General features: G+C 38.1%; 1 protein-coding gene across 2 annotated transcripts in view; it reads right to left on the bottom strand.

Annotated features, from left to right (window-relative positions):
- Positions 1-20,202, bottom strand: part of Cwf19l2 (CWF19 like cell cycle control factor 2) — a 96,602-nt gene that overhangs the window by 22,081 nt on the left and 54,319 nt on the right. For both annotated transcript variants that reach the window (XM_050126590.1, XM_050126591.1), the window contains 2 exons: positions 3,731-3,943; positions 1,555-1,671 (listed from right to left, as the gene is read on the bottom strand). In XM_050126590.1, coding sequence (XP_049982547.1) covers positions 1,555-1,671; positions 3,731-3,943 — 330 coding nt within the window. The remainder of the gene's footprint in view (positions 1-1,554; positions 1,672-3,730; positions 3,944-20,202) is intronic.

The raw sequence follows: 20,202 nt of genomic DNA, 5'->3' as shown, positions 1-20,202 counted from the left end.
AGAGGGAGGGGGAGAGGAGTGGGGGAGGGGGAGAGGAGTGGGGGAGGGGAGAGGAGGGAGGGGAAGAAGGGTGGGAGGAGAGGGAGGGAAATGGGAGGCTGGGAGGAGGCGGAAACTTTTTCTTTTCCTTTTCTCAATAAAAAAAAAAGAAAATCATTGAAAAAGAGCTCCTTCATTTTCAAGCAATACTCTTGTATTAAGTCAAATCACTTTTCAAAGTATATCTAATAAAAAAAAAGCATAGAGGACTAGTCACCAGAGCATAATTAATTTGAGAGTCATACATATTTGAAGGTAAAATCAAAACACTGTGCTTCTTCAGTTCCACTGTTGCAGACATCTCAGCATGCCACTCTCCACATGTGCAATGTCTAATGTTTTTCCTTTCACAAGAACTACAATGACATTATTTGTATACAGATTGGCTTTTCTTCTCTCACTCAGTTTTCTAAAATACCACTGGCTCAATGAAGTCTGCAAACAAGAATGCAGCCTATGGTAGAAAACAATATACCGTTGGGTATAACACCTAAAATGTCATGTTCATGTGTTGACTTCCTAGGGCACTGAAAAATGCTTCAACCACCTTGAGGTTTTTCACCACTTACCTCAATTCCTCACAGAAAAATCTAACATACATATAAGATTCTTGTAATTGAATGTTTTTTGCACTATATTTTATTGTAAGTTAAATCAATTTTTCATAAATTTTTAAATGCACCCCAGAAAAGTCCTCTAATAATCCTAAAGACCAAAGTTTCATACTTTTTACATAAAATTACCTAGTGTCACTAGCACTTCCATTTTTTCACATCAAAAAATATTCTGTCTTTGTTGCTAATTATGCTTGGCTTTTGACACAACAACATAATTGTTCCATGAACTTTTAAAGTATCAACCTTAAGAAGCAAAGAAATAAGAGACTATATTTCATAAAATGCAGACAAACATGTCCTCTTACAACGTCACATTTTCTATCTTGGGTCTCTGAAACTCAACTCAGCCGACAGCACTCATCATGCTTTCTTTCCTGGGCAATATGAGGTCTTGAAATTTCAGCAACAATTTAACCCATGCGATGCCTTTCAATCTCTCAAAGTATCAGCCACAAAACTATATAACTAACTCATGTAACTGACTTCATTGCCAGAGTATGCTATAAAGAGAACCAAGAAGAAGCGGGGGCTGATATGGCAGCACAATCACCATAGTCAGAGGGCAAACAGTAATTGCTGCCTGTAAAACTCTGACTCCACACATTTCATTCTTTGGAACTTCTTTCTTCTAATATTTAGTAACAATTATTATCTCAAGCTGCACAAAGCACTAATTATAAATTGAATTGATTTTTAAAATTACTTTGTTAGTTCTCTCAGTAAACAAAAGATTTCAAAACAAGAACATGGAGAAAATAATAGTAAGAGAAGGAAACATAATGATCTTACAGACACCTAAAAATTGTTAAGTAGAAATATCAAACCTGTTTGAATTTATCATAATAATCTGCAAAACCTCCTCATGAGCCTTGCAGAAAATGAGCATGACAGTACTGACCTGAATCTCCTCCCAGATATCTTCATCCAACATTGTAGCTGCTTGAAGATGCTGCAGAGGGACTATGAGGCAATGGCCCTCAGTAAGAGACCGGAAATTGGGTAAACATAAATAAACCTAGGGGCAAATTTTAATGATGTATTATTTAGTTATGATTATAACAGATGAGAATACAGTAGCGAAACCATGAGTATTTAAAAAGGCAGATTTGCTTTTATAAACTAGTTTTATTTCAATACTCTCAAAGATGCTATTTATACTTAAAACGCCACAGAAATAGTTTCTAATAAACTGGAAATTTAGAGCATGAGTCTCAGTTTTCATTGATAGACATCAAAAACTAAGACTTACCAAAAAAAGGACAAGAACAAATGCCACTTGATCTTTTATCTGAGGGAACTATATACTTACAAACACTAAAAACAACAATTTTTGAAAAATAAAAAGACACAATGTAAATCTTATGAATGGAAGTTCTTGGAAGAACTGCACCTTATGCTGTTTAGAGCTAATGAAGCAGACAGAGCTATACTTGTTGAGGAGCCTAAAGTGCTAGAAGTCAAGAACCAAATTACCCTGAGCTAACATTTTACCCCTTAATAGATAGTCATTTATTTTCCTTCTTGTGTAAGACCTACCTAACATCCCTGTAACCAATAGGCAAACCTTCCAGAATGTCTAAAAAGCTAAAAAGCTTCAGATTGCTGAGATTTCCTGGCTGTTCTATAACTTACCTACCTGCTGTTTTCATAAACATACATGAAAAGTATCTTGGTGGGTTTTTTCCTTGATCTGTTATTCTAATTAAGAAATTGCTACCACCCTGGAATATGGAACTTGAGGTGACCTAAATCAGTGTTTCTGAGCTGTGGTCATTCAAGCTTGACTCTAGAAAAAAAGCTTTTTGTTTTTGTTTTCTTTTGTTGACAGTGTAAACTATGTGTATCAGCAATTTCTCTCATTATGGGAGAAAACTGAGTTAACTAAGGGAAAGAAAATGATTCCTGGATAACTTTACCTTTATGGTTAAACTCTATATACATATATGAATTATCTATAACCTAGAACTACTTTTTTATTATATACAAGGAGATATTCATATGTATATGAGTGATGAAAGATAATATATAAATATGAATGTTCCCTAAACTATTACTTCCTAAAACCAGAACTTCTTCATTCAGCCTCAGTCACCCATTCTCATTTAATCCACTCCAGTATTTTTTTTTCCCTTAAACAGGGTTTTTCTGTGTGGTTCTGGCTGTCCTAGAACTCTCTGTAGACCATGCTGGCCTCAAGTTGAGAGATCTCCTGGACTCTGCCTCCAAGTGTCAGGATTACAGGAGGGCTATACTCTAGGTATCTCTCTTTTCTCTGTTCCCTATCAAGGCTTTTCATTCACTGGTGCCTCAGACAAGATTTCTAGAACGTGTTTTCAAAATAAAACCTTCCATGATTTTGTTCTCACTTTATGACAATATCCTTCTGAACCAGGGTAAAGTTTAATTTGCTAATTTTATTATATTTCAATAGAATAAAAGCTTCAGAAGTACAACTACCTACAGCACTTGCCTAGATGGAGCCCTAGATTCACGTCTTAATAATACTGCCCCCACCAAATCCTTAAAAGAATAAACATTTTTAAATGAACTAATTTTTATAATGTAAAAAATAGTCATCAACAAGTATTTATTGAATAAATGATTATGATATACTGTGAAGATAAGATGCTTGGAATACAATGGTGAGCAAAGTTACCTATTTCTGTACTCCTGAAGCTTCAAGACATTGGGAAAAAACCCAACCAAGGTATAATATCGGCAATAAGTTTTCAAACTATGACACAGTCTACAAGAATTCAAATACACTCTATTACTATGAGGAAGTAAGTAAAGAAATGAAAGCTGCTTTAGATAAAGACTCTAAGGGAAGATTTTAATGCTGATTTCAATTCAATCATTAGATCATAAAGATAGAAAACAGAAAAGCCAGAATTATATTGTCAACAAAACTGAATTATGTTCTCCATCAAAGGCCCTAAGAATTATGGTAACTTAGAAAAGAAAAACATATGAAAAATCAAGATAAATAAAAACTTTAAAAATTTTCTAAAAATCTGAAGAGCGAACAAATTTGCATATACTGACCTGTACCTTGTCTGTGTTTTATTTCTTACCTTCACACCAATGGCAACAATAAGATGCTTGGGAAACTGAGAACTATCAAAACAGTACAGACATCTGGCCATCTGTGCAGTAAGACTCTGGTGTTCGGCAATCGCTTTCCTCCTCTGGCTTTCTTCTCTTTCTCCAAAGCGCTCTTTTTCAGCTGCTTTGGAGACAAACATGTCATCCAGAGTATAATAGTCTCCATCTGGTTTTCCCATGAACTGAAATACAAAAATAATAATCGTAGGAGACAGAAAGTGGTAGTTAATATTTCGTTGAAAAATAGCATCCTAAAGTCTGCAAGTAATATAAGACAATCTATGATATTTTAATGATTAAAATTAAGCTTGAGGTAAAAAAATTCATCTATCATTACTGAGGCCATCATCAACCTCATCATAGCTAAAGTCACTGAATCTTTACTAACTTATTCCATTTAATTTTTTATCTACTACTATAATATGGAAACCACTACTATGTTCACTTAAGCTGTAAAGGAACAAAAATACACAAGTCAAACTGCTGGAAAACTCAGCTTATACAATACATAAAAATTAAATACTGCTCTGCTTTTATAACTCCTTTTCAACATTTGGACAAACACAAAACACAAATTTTATGTCCCTACTTAAAAATCCTTAAAGAGCTCTATATTGTATACAAGGTCAAATACAAACTTTCTTACAGCTTAGAAAAATGCTAGATACAAAAAAACTGTAGTTATTAGAAGCTGTCAAAATAATCAATGTAAAATTCTATCTCCTATCTATTTACCCTTGAGCTTTTTATGAAATATATCTACACTCTCTCAATTCCTTATTTTACAACGATCACAACAATATTCTCTGTCTTCTTGGGTTATTCCTACAACACATAGCTAACAAAGTAAATAAATACTAATAACCTAAAGCAACAGATCTCATAAACAAAAAAGCTTTACATAATCTAGCATCAATAACCTTTCCTAACACATCCGGCCACACCTATTCATTCACTCTCTGTATTCTAGAAAGTTTTAGCTTCCCAGGCACTGCTGCCTTTTAGCTCACACACGCTCTCTGACCAATTCTCTCCATGCTGCCATCTTTCAGCTGTACTTTTAGATTCAGTTGTCATCCCCAGAAATAAATTTCCTCAGATATTTATGCCCCACCAAAGTATTACAATCAGTCTACTCAGAATGACTACACTGTGTTAATAATATTCATTGGCTTGTTTTTCCTCTTACTAAATTATTCCCTACACAATCTACTAGCCTCATGCCCTACCCCAAAAACTACTTGAAAAATCATCAAACACAAAACTGTAACAAAATACATGAATTTTAGCATAATTTGAAAAACAACTTAAAGGCAGAATACTTAAGTAAAAGGACATTTTTAATCAAAGATTATGAAAGATAAAAAATGCTGGTTGCATATGGTAGTCAGAGGCAGGCGTATCTCTGTGAGTTCAAGGCTAACCTGCTCAGTACAGTGGGTTTCAAGTCATTCAGGGCTACATAGTGAGACCGAATCTCTAAAGAAAAAAGTCACATAGAGACACAAAATTCCTAAAATTTCTGTGAAATTTAAAATACACAATGCAAAAACTCAATGGTACAGAAGAAGAAATAAAACAGACAATTCAGAGATTTAAACATCATTTTATAATTGCTGAATAAGTAGAGAATCAAGAGACAGAATAGAGACTTTAACAAGCTATGAACCAATATGATCTAATTAACAATGACAAAGGTCCCATTAGGCAAGAAAGTGAATGCTTTTCCAAGAATGCAGAATGTTCACCAAGATGACATTCTGAATCACAAATAAATCTCAATCACTTTAAAGAGTCTAGAATGTACCCAGAAATGCCGTTAGTATAACTGCCAACCAAGACTACATGGAACACATTTTTGCTGTTTTCTAAGATTTTCATTCTGTAGCTCAAGCTGGACTTGAACTTCTGACCCTCTTGTCTGAGCCTCCTGATTGCTGAGATTACATGTGTGGGCCAACACAATCAGCCACATTTATCTGGCAACGTGAGATTTTTCCCCTTAAGAACCCAATTTCTAGCCAGATGGTGGTGGCACATGCCTTTAATCCTAGCACTTGGGAAGCAGAGGCAAGTGGATCTCTGAGTTTGAAGCCAGTCTGACAACAGAGTGAGTTCCAGGAAATGTTTCAAAGCTACAACAAAACCCTGTCTAGAAAAAAGAAACAAACAAACAAAAAAGAACCCAATCTATGAAGGATATCATCACCATATTGTAAATACATTCAACAAGACAGAAGAGTTAAAAGAAAATGAAATTTCATCAAGAATAAATAAGCCAAACTTAAGTAGTGGTTTGTATATAGTATACTAAAACAACATAGTACATGCTTCCATATATAAAATGTCATTAAATATAGCACACCATTCTATATTGTTATAGGAGATATCCATTTTCTGTATATCAAAGACAATACTTTCATACTTTATAAAAGTTACATAGATGCTACCAATCTTCTCTAATTTATTTCTAGTATTTGAACTGATTCTGGTACAGACTAGCAAGTGAGGATGGTTCCACTTATCTGAAAACATTAACTATGTGGACTTCTATTATATTTGTGGTGTGCTTGAAAATATTCATTAACTTATTAGTCATTCAGGCCTCTTCTACAACTTTATGCCTATAATAATATCATATTTGGCATCAATAAACAACATTTTTAGTCAGTATTGTTTTAACAGGTAGTAGGAAGTACTTTATCCTTAAGAAGTAAAAGCCACTGAAGTAGTAGAGGAATGGAAGTAAAGAGGGAAAACAGGGACAGGAAAACAAGTTTCACCATTTAGACAAAATGTTAAAGGAAATCAGCTACACTACAATCTAAAACAGTACACCATACATACATCTTAAAACTTGGAGCACCTCTATAGCAAATATCAGAAAAATGTGCGAAAGTGAATACAAAAATTAAAAGAAAGAAGACTTTTAAAAGGAAAGGAAATGTTAACACTGTAATGGTAGGCTCTGTCCCTTTAAGATACAAGCCACGCCCACTCCCTCCCCACCCACAGAGGCAAGCTGATGTTCAGTTTTAGCTTGAGTCCTTTATTTTCCATCTCCCTCTTGAAGAGGCAGCTTCTGTCTCTCTTCTCCCCAATCTTTCCCCTCCTCTTGTTCTCTCTCTCTCTCTCTCTCTCTCTCTCTCTCTCTCTCTCTCTCTCTCTCTCTCTCTCTCTGTTCTTTTCACCTTGCCCCTTTCTCCTCCATAACACACTAAATAAATATCCAACCTCACTCTGCATGGAATGCCTATCTGTTTGTCTCTCGCCTGCAGCATGGCTTCCTGCACGGAACCATCTGCCTTCGGAGCCTGAAGTGTGGTCTCGTTGCATGCCCATCCGTCTCTCCTTGTAGGACTGGTTGCCCTGTCAACGTCTCTCACCCACCACTTAGCTTCCTACCTAGGACCCGGCTGCCTTCGTGGCCTGCCATGATCTGGGACTTGTGACCCACTGCATCCACTCAGGAACATGCAGCATAGCCCGCTGTGGTCTCATAGCCTGCTGTCCATTACCACCACTTTGGGGACCTGTGGCATGGTCTCAAGACCCGCTGTCGGCTACAGCCACTTGGGTATCCACAGCATTTTGGCCCTCAGGAGATCCACAGCATTTTACTTAAACCATTACATTGGTGCCATGATTTGGCCAGGTTCTCCACATTCCCTCCTGCCTGTGGGTGGACTGGCTGAGGACATATGAGACCCTGGGCTCGAGAACCAGGTTTGTTTACAACAGCTCTCCATTCCATCTGCCTGAGCAAAATTTCTACACACACCACCAGCTTCAATTGGTGAGTTCCCCGATTCTGGTCAGCTTAACCATTTCATCAAACTTGAGGAACTGACCGTTGAGCTTCTGACGATCTTTTGGTGTTCTTAGAAATGGGGGGGGGGGAGCCCAACTGCAGTCCTTACGGCTACACCTAAGCCCTTCGCTGACATTCATCTCTGGATTGCTTCCCTTAGCTAAAATTGTGTTTGGATGACCCAGGGTCAGTCCTTCTGCGACTGGGGGTCCAGGATGCCTCAGATTTTTCTTTTCTCTTTTTTACCCATTGTGAAAGGCTGGTCAAAGTGGCCTCTGGCATCTCTGGCTTCCAAATCTCCCCAACCAGAGCCAATTAGGCTTTAACACCCCACCTGTAGACAGAAGACACTCTCCTACAAGCCCTGAGGTGTTTGCCACCAATTCACACCCTGCCTATAGAGGGGAGACATCTTCCTATAGGCCTTGTGGTGTTCTGTTTTCACAGATTTTTATGGTTTCTGCTATGGATTCATGTCCATCAATTCAGCCTTCCCCTGGGATGGCTCTAAACCCCAGGTCTTAATGCCCTACTTCTTCAGCTCCAGTGTCCCACTGGCTCTACTTTTATGGGAGCCTTCTAACTACTGTCAGTGCACAGGCAAATGGAAGGAGTTTATCTGACACCGCTACTGCTGCCAACAAGATTGGTCGGATCCATGAGGTAGCTGTTTTCAATTCCAGCCTTTGCTCCCTGCCATGGCTTGTGGTGTGGTGACTCAGCGACAGCACAGATCACAATTCTAGGTTTCTCTTATTATTAAACTTAAAATCTCTGAAGCTCAAAAATTGTGGCTTTTCCATACAACATGTGACCACTGCCATTTCGACTGAAGTTAGGTGACTTCACCACCATATTGGCTGAAAGCCAGGTCAGGTGACCAAGTTCAGCCATCTTTACTGAGGTATTCCCTTCCTGGTTCCCCAGTATTAACTCTGTTACATGGGTGACCTTACTGTTATCTTAACTGAGGTCAGATGACTGACTACACTACCATCTTAACTGAGAGCCAGGTCGGGTAACCAAATCCCGACATCTTTACTGAGGTATTCTCTGCCTGGTCCCCTGGTTTACTTATGCTTTTGTCTCTAAATTCCTCTTGTTGACTTTGTTACATGTGTTTTTTGTGCTGTGGCATGTCTTTGATAGGGCCCACCAAGATCATCCATTTCACCCAATTCCTGTTCACTCTGTGTGTAACTTAAATGTACCTTAAATGTAACTTAAATGTAACCTAAATGTACCTATGTTTACTGTTAAATGTTATAATTGTTGTTCTTGTATCTCATTCCAGACTACAAAGCAATAAGTTTCATGTTTTAAATTGGTATGAACTTTTAAGTCTCTTAATCAATATGATATACTTAATCCAACCCTGATTTAAAATATATTAAGCTGTTCCCTACTATTGTCAGTTCTGCCATTAACTTTCTATTGCAAGCAGTTTTTCTTCTTTCTGTTTTTTTATGAGTGTAAATCTTACCTGTTAAGTTAAGAGCCAGGACAGTCAAGCTCAGACCCAGTTCTCAGGCAGATTCTATACTGTAGTTACACCTGATAAACAGCCCTCAACTGCTCAATCTGGGGAATATGACATTTAAATATTTAATTATTAAAAAACTTTTTATAACAAAAACAGACAGGTTGGCTCCTAGCAGCAGCACTCTTCCTCTTCCAAAGAAGACAGAAGACAAATGGGCACAGAAAAACGTCCATCTACAATTCACTTCAACTGCCAAGTGCTGACCACTGGGCAAAACTTCTCAAAGATCTCTGATGCAGTTTGACAGCTGATAAGTTTTGTCAGTTTAAAAGGACAACCTCACCAAACACATTTCAGTAAAACACAAATACAAATTATTAAGGTATCTGCAGGTCATACAAGTTAATAAAAATTCTCATGCTGCCTCCCAAAGTCTTAATACTTTTCATTGTGCAAAAATATCTATCACAGTTATTCTGACATAAATATGCTACTGTTCATACAATGTAAATGTTTAAAACTTCTGTTTTTACAAACCCAAAGAATTCTTGTGAGTTCCAGGAAGACGAATTGAAGGATCCACCTTAAACACTTAAACAGGTCAGATACACCAGTCTCAATTCTCTGGTGCTAAAATTTTTTCCCCTAAATTTAACTTCGTTCTCTGTTCTGCCAATACTTTAAAAAGGTGTAATAGACACCAGACATTTCCATACCACAAACACTGGACAGGAACAAAGAAATCAGTTATGCCAGGATGTGACCAGCACCCAGATTTCTCAGGTTCCCCCCACACACAAAATGATCCCCACAGATGAGCAGGAAGCAGTCTTGAGAATCTGTCGCCTCAATTCTTTTAATCTGTTATACCTAAACCCCCACCTTTTTAATATATATATTTTTTTCGTCTGTTATCAGACCAAGGCAGATTTTGTTTTCTGATTTTGTTCTCTTTCTACTATAAATGTCATTGACCTTTTAATAGGGACTTTAGTGTATCTGTGTGACACCTTGTATAGAGTTTGTAGTGGTTTAAGTAAAGACGCTGTGGATCCCCGAGTGGCTTCAGTGGTCAGTGAATCCCGAAACCACGCTGCAGGTCCCCTAAGTGGCAGCAGGCATCCGGTCCCGAAAGAAATGAAAGAGATGGGAATGTAATGGTCTGCTCTTTCCCTTTAAGAGACAAGCCACACCCACTCCATCCCCTGTCCCCGGAGGCAAGCTGATCTTCAGCTTCCAGCCTGAGTCTTTTCTTTTCCATTTCCCCCTCGAAAAGACAGCATCTGTCTCTCCCTTCTTCTACTTGTCCCCTTCCCCCATCTCTCTCTCTCTATCTGCCTCTCTTTCTGCTTTTCTCCCCTTTTCCCATTTCCCATCCATAACCCACTAAATAAATATCTAACTTCACTCTGCATAGTGTGCCTATCCATCTGTCTCTATCTACCGTGTGGCTCCCTGTCCAGGACCAACCACCTTCTGAGACCTGCAGCATGGTCTAGTGGCATGTCCATCCATCTGTCTCTCCTCATGGGACTGGTTGTCCCATCAAGGTCTCTCACTCACCACATGGCTTCCCGCCTGGGACCCGGCTGCGTTTGTGGCCTGCTGTGGTCTCGGGAACTGCTGCCTGCTGCCACTTAGGAGACCTGCAGCATGGTTTTGGGATTCACTGACCACTGAAGCCACTCAGGGATCCACAGCGTCTTTACTTAAACCACTACAAACTCTATACAAGGTGTCACACAGATACACTGAAGTCCCTATTAAAAGGTCAATGACATTTATAGGAGAAAGAGAACAAAATCAGAAAACAAAATCTGCCTTGGTCTGATAACAGACAAAAGAATTCACAGCTTGAAGACTCCCAGACTGAGTTACACATTGAGACTCTGTGTCAAAACAAACAAAGAAACAAACAAAAAACCAACCATCAACAAATTACCATCCTAAAAGTCCCATGGATTCTTAATGATCCTAAAAAACTAAAGTAATCCTGAAAAGCAAAACTGCAAACATGGAGAATGCAAATTTGTTGATTTTAAAACTTACTATGAACTACAGGAATTAAAACGCTACAATAATGGCACAAACACAAACTCATGGATTAATGGGACAGAATATAAAACCCAGAAATTAAAACAAACATACATCGTCAAATAAACACACACAGAGTCAAGTAAACATATACATTCATGGCCAAATAAATACATGTATACATGGCCAAATGACTTTGGACAAGGGTATCAAAATCATTTAATGAAAAAATGATAATTTTAAATAAATGGTTTAATCAATAGAATTTTATGCAGATGTGAAGAAAATTGAAATCATGACATTTGCATGAAAGTAAAAACAACCAGAGATCATGTTAAATATTAAATGCAATAAGCAAGAGTTAGAAAGACACTACATGTTCTCTCTTATATATGGCACTTAGATTTAAAACTGTGCATGTGTGTGTTTATCATAAGACTAGATATAGATCTGAGAGGGGAGAAATGTTTAAGGGAGAGGAACTTGTGGAACATGTGTAATAAGATAGTAGAAAGTACAGTTATCTAAGGAAAGAAAAGAAACCAGGCAGAAGGGTACAAAGTGACAGGGACATAGGATCAGATAAAAGAATAGAATGAATACAAAGTCTAAAGAGATAACTGTATGAAAATGCCATAATAAAATCCATTATCCTGTATGCAAATTGCAAATGTTAATAAAAAGGAGGGGAAAAATAATTTTAATTTTAGATCCAGTATTTTTCATAAATGGTTTTTAGAAGCCCTACATCACATACAAAAACGAATCAAAAATATAAACATAAAATCTAAACCTTGGGGCTGGAGAGGTGGTTCTAAGGTTAAGAGCATCGACTGCTCTTGTAGAGAGCGCAGGTTCCAATACCAGCATCCATACTGTAGTTCACAACCATCTGTACCTCCTATTCTAGGGGAGGTTATACTTCTTGTGATCTCTGTAGGCATGAGGCACACATAAACATCCATAGTGGCAAAAACAGTGCATAAAATAAATCTAAAAAAAATAAACCTTTCAAATTCTTAAAAGATGTAGTATTTATATAAAAATGGCCCTCATAGGGTTATAGAGTGTGGTCTTTTTGGAGGAAGTGCACCACTAAGGGCAGGCTTTGAGAACTCAAATGCTCAAGCCAGGTCTAGTGAGACATTCACTTCCTGATGATCTTAGCTCTTTCTCCAGTACCATGTCTGCACACACACTATCATGCATTCTACCATGACAATAATGGCCTAAATCTCTGAAACGGGAAGTCAGTTAAAATTAAATATTTTTCCTTATAAGGGTTGCCATAGTCACTGTGTCTCTCTGCACAGCAATAAAAACCCTAACTAAAAGAGAAGTTGGTACCAGAGACTGGGTTATTGGAGATTGGGTTATTGGCAGTAATTGACCTATGTTTTTATTTAGAGGAATTTGGGCTTTGGTACTCTGGGTTAGGAGAGCTATAAAATGCTCTAAGTGCTGTTTATGGGACCATACCAGTAAGAGAATATAACAACAGTGATGCTGAAGGTGATTTTAACTGTGAACCCTAGCACAAGAGGCTTCAGAACAGAATATTAAGATGTGGCCTAGATACCATTCTTATATTTTGGTGAAGAATGTGACTGCTTTTTTCCCTTCTCTGAAATGTCTGTGGATGCTAAATTGAAGAGTTCTGAATTGCTTTGGCAGAGGAAATTTCAAGTGAGTCTAGTATTGATTCTGTTGTGAGGTTATTAGTATTCAGTCTTATGTAGATCTATAATGAAAAGAAGTAAGCTGAGCAGGGAAAAATATTAAAATGTACAGTTGAAGGTGAATGGGGGTACCAGGAAGTAGTATAGAGCTGAATCTTGTGTTCAAAAAAATAAACAGATTAAAGAAAAGCCTTAGGTTAAATAAAGAGAGTGACCTCAGGGTAAGACCGTACCTAGCTGAACTTCCAACTTTTCAACTGAAAAGGAACCAAAGGAGAGCTTGGAGCCAGGTGTGGTGGTGTATGCTCTCACACACTCATGCCTTTAATCCCAAAAATCCAGAGGCAGAGAGATGCAGATCTCTGAATTTGAGGTCAGCCTGGTCTGCAGAAGATGTTTCAGGACAGCCAAACTTAGGCTGTTCTTAGGTAACGAAAACTATAGAAAACAGAAAGTTGGTGAAGCTGTAAATAAACAATGGGGTGATGTTCCAGCCCTAGCAAGAAGCAAAATTTGGAAGAAAGGGATTATGAAATTTGCCTCTGTGACTAAAGAAAGTGTCTGAGACCAGGCATGTGTCAGGTGTATCACTGAATGGAGGTCTAGAGACGTCAATCTGTGAAGCTGTGAAGGTGAAGCAAGGGTTGCCTTAGAGACCCCAAGATGTTGGAGAGGCCAGAACCATGGGACATTTGCCCAGGAAAGCTATAAAACGGCATGGAACCAGTACAAGTGAACAAAGATTTTGAAAAAGAGAGAGATGTGAAGAAAGTTTTGACATCAGGACACGGAGATGCAGAATTTGAAGTTTGCCCAGCTGGTTTTCAGTTTTGCTTTGGTCCGGCATTTTCTCACTGGGCTCCCTTTCCTCCATTTTAGAATGGTAATGTATAACTTTTGCCATTATATGTTGGAAGTATGAGATCTGCTGTATGATTTTGATTTTACAGGAGTTAAAAAGATAGAGTGAGCCTCAAAAGGGACTTTGAACTTTGGAGTTTTAAATAAGTTTGAGACTGTTACAGACTACAGGGACTTTTAAAGTAGGAATAGGGACCAGGAAGTAAAAGTAGGAATAAAAATAGCCCCAATAAGTTCATAGGAAGTGGCACTATTAGAAGGTGTGGCCTTGGAGTAGGTAGGGCTTTGTTGAAGGAAATGCATAACTACTCAAGGGCAAGCTTTGAGGTCTCCTATATTCAAGCAACACCCAGTGAGACAGACCACTTCCTGCTGCTTGTTGACCTGGGAGTAGAACTCTCAGCTCCCTCTCCAGCCCCATGTCTGCCTGTAGGCCACCATGCTCCCCACCATGATGATAATGAACTAAACTTTTGAAATTATAAATGTTTTCCATTGTAAGAGTTGCTGTGGTCATGGTGTCACTTCAAGGCAACAAAAACCCTAATTAAGACAAAATAACAGGATTATAACAGAGGAAAATAAGCTAAAATCTAATGTCCACAAAAGCATCCAAGCTTATGGCAATGCTCTCAAGGCAAAATGATAATCAAGTCTCAGTCATCAATTGCTGAAGGCATACCCTGGAGATCCACTAGCCACATCAGCCAGGGAATCAGACTTCTTAGACCACTCCACCCCTTAGTCTCAATCATCAATGCCCAAGGCAGACTATTCCTGAAAACCCACAGCCACATAGGTAAAGAATGGAATGTTTACTGTCCCTCCTGTTCTCCAATTACAACGAACCAATCTCATCTACAGTTTTTTAACTCCTACAACATCTTCTTCCACTGTGCACCAAATACAAGGGCACCCAAGTTCATAAAGGAAACACGGTTACAGATTAAATCACATACTGACCCTCACACAGTGATAGTTAGTAACTTCAATATCCCACTCATACCAAAAGACAGGTCATCCAGGTTACAAAAGTAAACGGAGAAATGCTGGATCTGCCTAATGGCATAACCAAATGAACCTAAAGATATATACAGAACAGTTTACCCAAACACACACATTTTCTCAGCACCTCATGGAACTTTCTCCAAAATTAATCACATACTCAGTAAGAATGAAAGTTTCAATAGATGCAAGAAAATTAAAATAACACCTTGAATTCTATTAGGTCACCATTCATTAAAGTTGAGTGTCAAGAAAAAAAAAAACAATATCTTACTAACTCATGGAAAATGAACAACTCTCTACAAAATGAAAAATGGGTCAAGAGAAAAAGAAAGAAATTAAAGACTTCTTAGAATAGAGTAAAAATAAAAACACAATATACCCAAACTTCTGGGACACAATTAAGGTTTTTCTCAAAGGCTAGTTCACAGCATTGGTGGCTATGTAAAAAATTAGAGTGATCTCACACTAGTAACTTAACAGCATATCTAAAAACTCTAGAATAAAGGCAAAGAATATCAGCAAAATGATGGCAAGAAGTAACTAAACTCAGGGCTGTTTGGTATTGACCTTCACTGCTCCCAGTCTATCCTATGTTTCTGTCTTCATTTCTCTTAATCTAATTTTTCCTCAACTTCAGTATCCACTCCCAGGGAACCCCCAGCAGATTTCTGCTCTAGCCTGCAGTTTACAGTATGTTTTACAAAAAAAGAAAAAGAATACAGAAAATCCTTAAAAGAAGAAAACAATTGTAGTCAGGCATGGTGGCCCATGCATTTAATCCATGGCAACCCATGTATCCTTAGTTTTGCCACAAATTGAAAGCATTGCTTTACCCATTACTTTCCTACTGCCATTATCAAACAAAAGTGAGTTTTCATCTCACATTCCCATATGTAAAAACTGGTTACAAGAATAAAGGGTTGGCACTGTTTCCATCTTCCTTAGTAGCTGATGGAGGAGGGTCTATGTGCTACTTTCATTGGTTAATAAAGAAACTGCCTTGGCCCTGATAGGACAGAAAATTAGGTAGGTGGAGTAGACAAAACAGAATGCTGGGAAGAAGGTTAAGCCAGTTGCCGTGATTCTCCTCTCTGAGACAGACGCAGGTTAAGATCTTTCCTGGTAAGCCACCTTGTGGTGCTACACAGATTACTAAATATGGGTTAATCAAGATGTGAGAGTTAGCCAGTAAAAGGCTAGAGCTAATGGGCCAAGCAGTGTTTAAAAGAATACAGTTTCCATGTAATTATTTCAGATATAAAGCTAGCCGTGCGGGAGCTGGGCGGGAACGCAGCCTGCCGCTCCTTGCTCCTAACTACAAGTAGCGCCAAAACATTAACATCTCCATTAAGACAAGAAACAAGAACAGAACAATATTTGTGCCAAAAGTGGGTGCAGGCTCACCGGAGCCTGAGAATCAGAAACCTCTCCAGGTCCAACTCCAACCCAGGGACTTCTGCAGGAGGGAATCCAGTTCAGGATTTACAGATTTAGGTCAAAGCCAGTAACCTAGGCCAAAGTTGCCCTGATGCAACAAATTTCACCTTGGGCAACAAATTCCACAGGAGTGGGATGGACAGGCCACCTAGGACAGAGAGGGCCTAAGGAAACAAGCTACACCAGGAGCAGAAACCAGGAGCAAATCCATTCCTGGGAGCCTATCCAGTCCCAGAACCTGGCAGATAAGGATTGAGCCAACCACCAGATCCAGAGTCAGTGATCTCCACCAAATGGACTTAACAGACTTCTATAGAATATTCCATACAAACTGAAAAGAATATACCTTTTTCTCAGAACCTCATGGAACCTTCTCAAAAATTAACCATATACTTGATAACAAAACACACCTCAACAAATACAAAAAACTTGTGTTCCTTATCACATCACCATGGCATAAAACTAGAAGTCAACAGCAATATGAATTCCAGAAAACCCACAAACACATGGGAATTAAACAATGCTCACCTGAATTATCAATGGGTCAAGGAAGAAATAGAGGGAGAAATTAAAGACTTTCTAAACTTCAATGAAAATGACCAAACAACAAATTTATGGGACACAATGAAAGCAGTGTTAAGAGGAAAGTTCATAGCACTAAATGCTTACATATAGAAACTGCAAAAACACCACACTAGTGAATTAACAGAACTCAAAACTTTAGAACAAAAAGAAGCAAACTCATATAAGAGAACTCAACAGCAGGAAATAGTCAAAGTGAGAGCTGAAATCAACAAAATAGAAACGAAGAAAACAATACAAAGAATCAATGATACAAAGAGCTGGTTCTTTGAGATAATCAGCAAAATAGACAAATCTTTATTCAAACTAACCAAAAGACAGAGAGACACTATCCAAATTAACAAAATCAGAAATGAAAGAAGGGACATAACAACAGGCAAGCAGGAAATACAGAGAATCATCAGGTCATATGTCGAAAACCTGTATTCCACAAAATTGGAAAACTTAAAGGAAATGGACAAGTTTCTGGAGAAATATCGCTTACCAAAATTAAATCAAGACCAAATAAGCAAATTAAACAGACCTATAACTGCTGAAGAAATAGAAACAGTCATCAAATTCTCCCAAACAAAAAAAGCCCAGGACCAGATGGCTTCAGGTCAGAATTCTACAAGACTTTCAAAGAATAACACCAATACTCCTCAAAATATTCAACACAACAAAAACAGAAGAAACATTGCCAAACTCTTTTTATAAGGCTAAAATTACCCTGATACCCTAACCACAGAAAGACATTACTAAGAAAGAAAATTGCAGACCAATCTCACTCATGAACATTGATGCAAAAATACTAAATAAAATACAAGCAAATCAAATCCAAGAACACATCAGAACCATCATCAAGTCGGCTTCATCCCACAGATGCAGGGATGGTTCAACAATGAAAATCTGTCAACGTAATCCACCATATAAACAAGCTGAAAAATAAAAACCACATGATCATCTCATTAGATGCCGAAAAAGCTTTTGACAAAATACAATTTCCCTTCATGATAAACGTCTTGGAGAGAGCAGGAATACAAGGAATAAACATAATAAAAGCAATATACAGCAAGCCCATAGCCAACATCAAACTAAATGGAGAGAAACCCCCAGCGATTCCACTGAAATCAGCAACAAGACAAGGTTGTCCACTATCAAGAAGCATATCTATGATAACGTTCTTGAGGTCCTAGCTCGTGCAATAAGACACCAAAGGGAGATCAAGGAGATACAAACTGGAAAAGAGGAAGTCAAACTCTCACTGTTTGCTGATGATATGATAATTTACGTAAGTGATCCCAAAAATTCTACCAAACGCTTCTACAACTCATAAACACTTTCAGCAATGTAGCAGGATACAAGATTAACTCAAAGAAATCAGTAGCCCTCCTGTACACAGACGATAAAAGGGCTGGGAAAGAAATCAGAGAATCAACACCCTTCACAATAACCACAAATAGCATAAAATATCTCAGAGTAACTAACCAAACAAGTGGAAGACTTGTATGACAAGAACTTTAAATCTTTGAAGAAGACACCAGAAAGTGGAAAGATCTCCCATGCTCTTGGGTAGGTAGAATTAACATAATAAAAATGGCAATCTTACCAAAAGCAATCTACAGATTCAACACAATGCCCATCAAAATCCCAGCAAAATTCTTCAAAGAACTCGAAAGAATGGTACCCAACTTCATATGGAAAAGCAGAAACCCCAGGATAGCCAAAACAATCCTGTACAACAACAACAACAACAAATAACTTCTGAAGGCATCACAATCCCTGACTTCAAACTCTACTACAGAGCTACAATCCTGAAAACAGCCTGGTATTGTCATAAGAACACACAGGACGACCAATGGAACCGAATAGAAGACCCAGATATCAATCCATATATCTTTGAACACCTGATCTTTATAAAAGCAAAAACTATCAAATGGAAAAAAGAAAGCATATTTAACAAGTGGTATAACTGGCATAACTAGATATCAACATGTAGAAGAATGAAAATAGACCCATATCTATCACCATGCACAAAACTCAAGTCCAAATGGATCAAAGACTTCAACATAATGCCAGCCACATCAAACCTTATAGAAGAGAAAGTGGGAAGTACACTTGAACGCATTGGCACAGGAGACCACTTCCTAAATATAACCCCAGCAGCACAGATATTGAGAGAAACAATTAATGGGACCTCCTGAAACTGAAAAGCTTCTGTAAAGCAAAGGACACTGTCAACAAGACAAATCAACAGTTTGTAGAATGGGAAAAGATCTTCACTAACCCCACATCTCCAAAATATACAAAGAACTCAAGAAATTGGACACCAAAAGATCACATAATCCAATAAAAAAATTGGAGTACAGACCTAAACAGAGAAATCTAAAATGGCTGAAAGAAACTTAAAGAAATGTTTGACATCCTTAGTCATCAGACAAATACAAATCAAAACAACTCTGAGATTCCATCTTCTACCTGTAAAAATGGCCAAGATCAAAAACACTGATGACAACTTATGCTGGAGAGGCTGTGGGGAAAAGGGAACACTTCTGCATTGCTGGTAGGAATGCAAGCTGGTACAACCTCTTTGGATGTCAGTGTGTCAATTTCTCATAAAATTTGGAAACAACCTTCCTAAGACCCAGTAATACCACTTTTGGGTATATATCCAAAGGATGCTCAATTGTGCCACAAGGACATGTGCTCAACTATGTTCATAGCAGCTTTGTTTGTCATAGCCAGAACCTGGAGACAACCTAAATGCCCCTCGACTGAAGAAAGGAGAAGGAAAATGTGGTACATTTACACAATGGAGTACTATACAGCAGAAAAAATAACGACGGCTTGAATTTTGCGGGAAAATGGATGAAACTAGAAAACATTATTTTCAGTGAGGTAACCCAGAGACAGAAAGACAATTATCACATGTACTCACGCATAGGTGGTTTTTAAACATAAAGCAAAAAAAGCCAGCCTACAAACCACAATCCCAGAGAACTTAAACAACAATGAGGACACTAAGAGAGACTTACATAAATCTAATCTACATGGGAAGTAGAAAGTAAAAAAAAGACAAGATCTCCTGAGTATATTGGGAGCATGGGGCCTTGGGGGAGGATAGGAAGGGGGGAGGGGAGAGGCAGAGAGAGGAGCAGAGAAAAATGTAGAGCTCAATATCAATGAAAAAAGAAGCTACTTTGGGCCTAAGGCAGGGTAGAATATAGCCAGGTTGGAAGAGATATAGACACAGAATAGGTAGAGTCAAGAAGAAGCCATGTAGCTGCCAAAGGATATAGATACCCAAAGTTTACTCCCGTAAGCCATAGCCACATGGCAATACACAGAAATTAAGAGAAATGGATTAATTTAAGATATGAGTTAGCCAGGAATATGTCTAAGCTATTGGCCAAGCAGTGGTGTAATTAATACAGTTTCTATGTGATTATTCAGGTCTGAACAGCCAGGAAATGAACAAGCAGCCTCAACCTACAAAATGACAGCCAGAATGGGGCAAGAATTTTCATGTGAAGTCTAAGAAAGTTCTTTAAAAAAAAAAAAAAAAAA

The sequence above is a fragment of the Alexandromys fortis genome, unplaced genomic scaffold (genome assembly GCF_014885135.2).
Source record: "Alexandromys fortis isolate MF-2015 unplaced genomic scaffold, M_Fortis_MF-2015_v1.1 scaffold_245, whole genome shotgun sequence".
In the NCBI taxonomy this organism is placed as follows: domain Eukaryota; kingdom Metazoa; phylum Chordata; class Mammalia; order Rodentia; family Cricetidae; genus Alexandromys; species Alexandromys fortis.
This window is presented reverse-complemented; position numbering and strand designations above follow the sequence as displayed.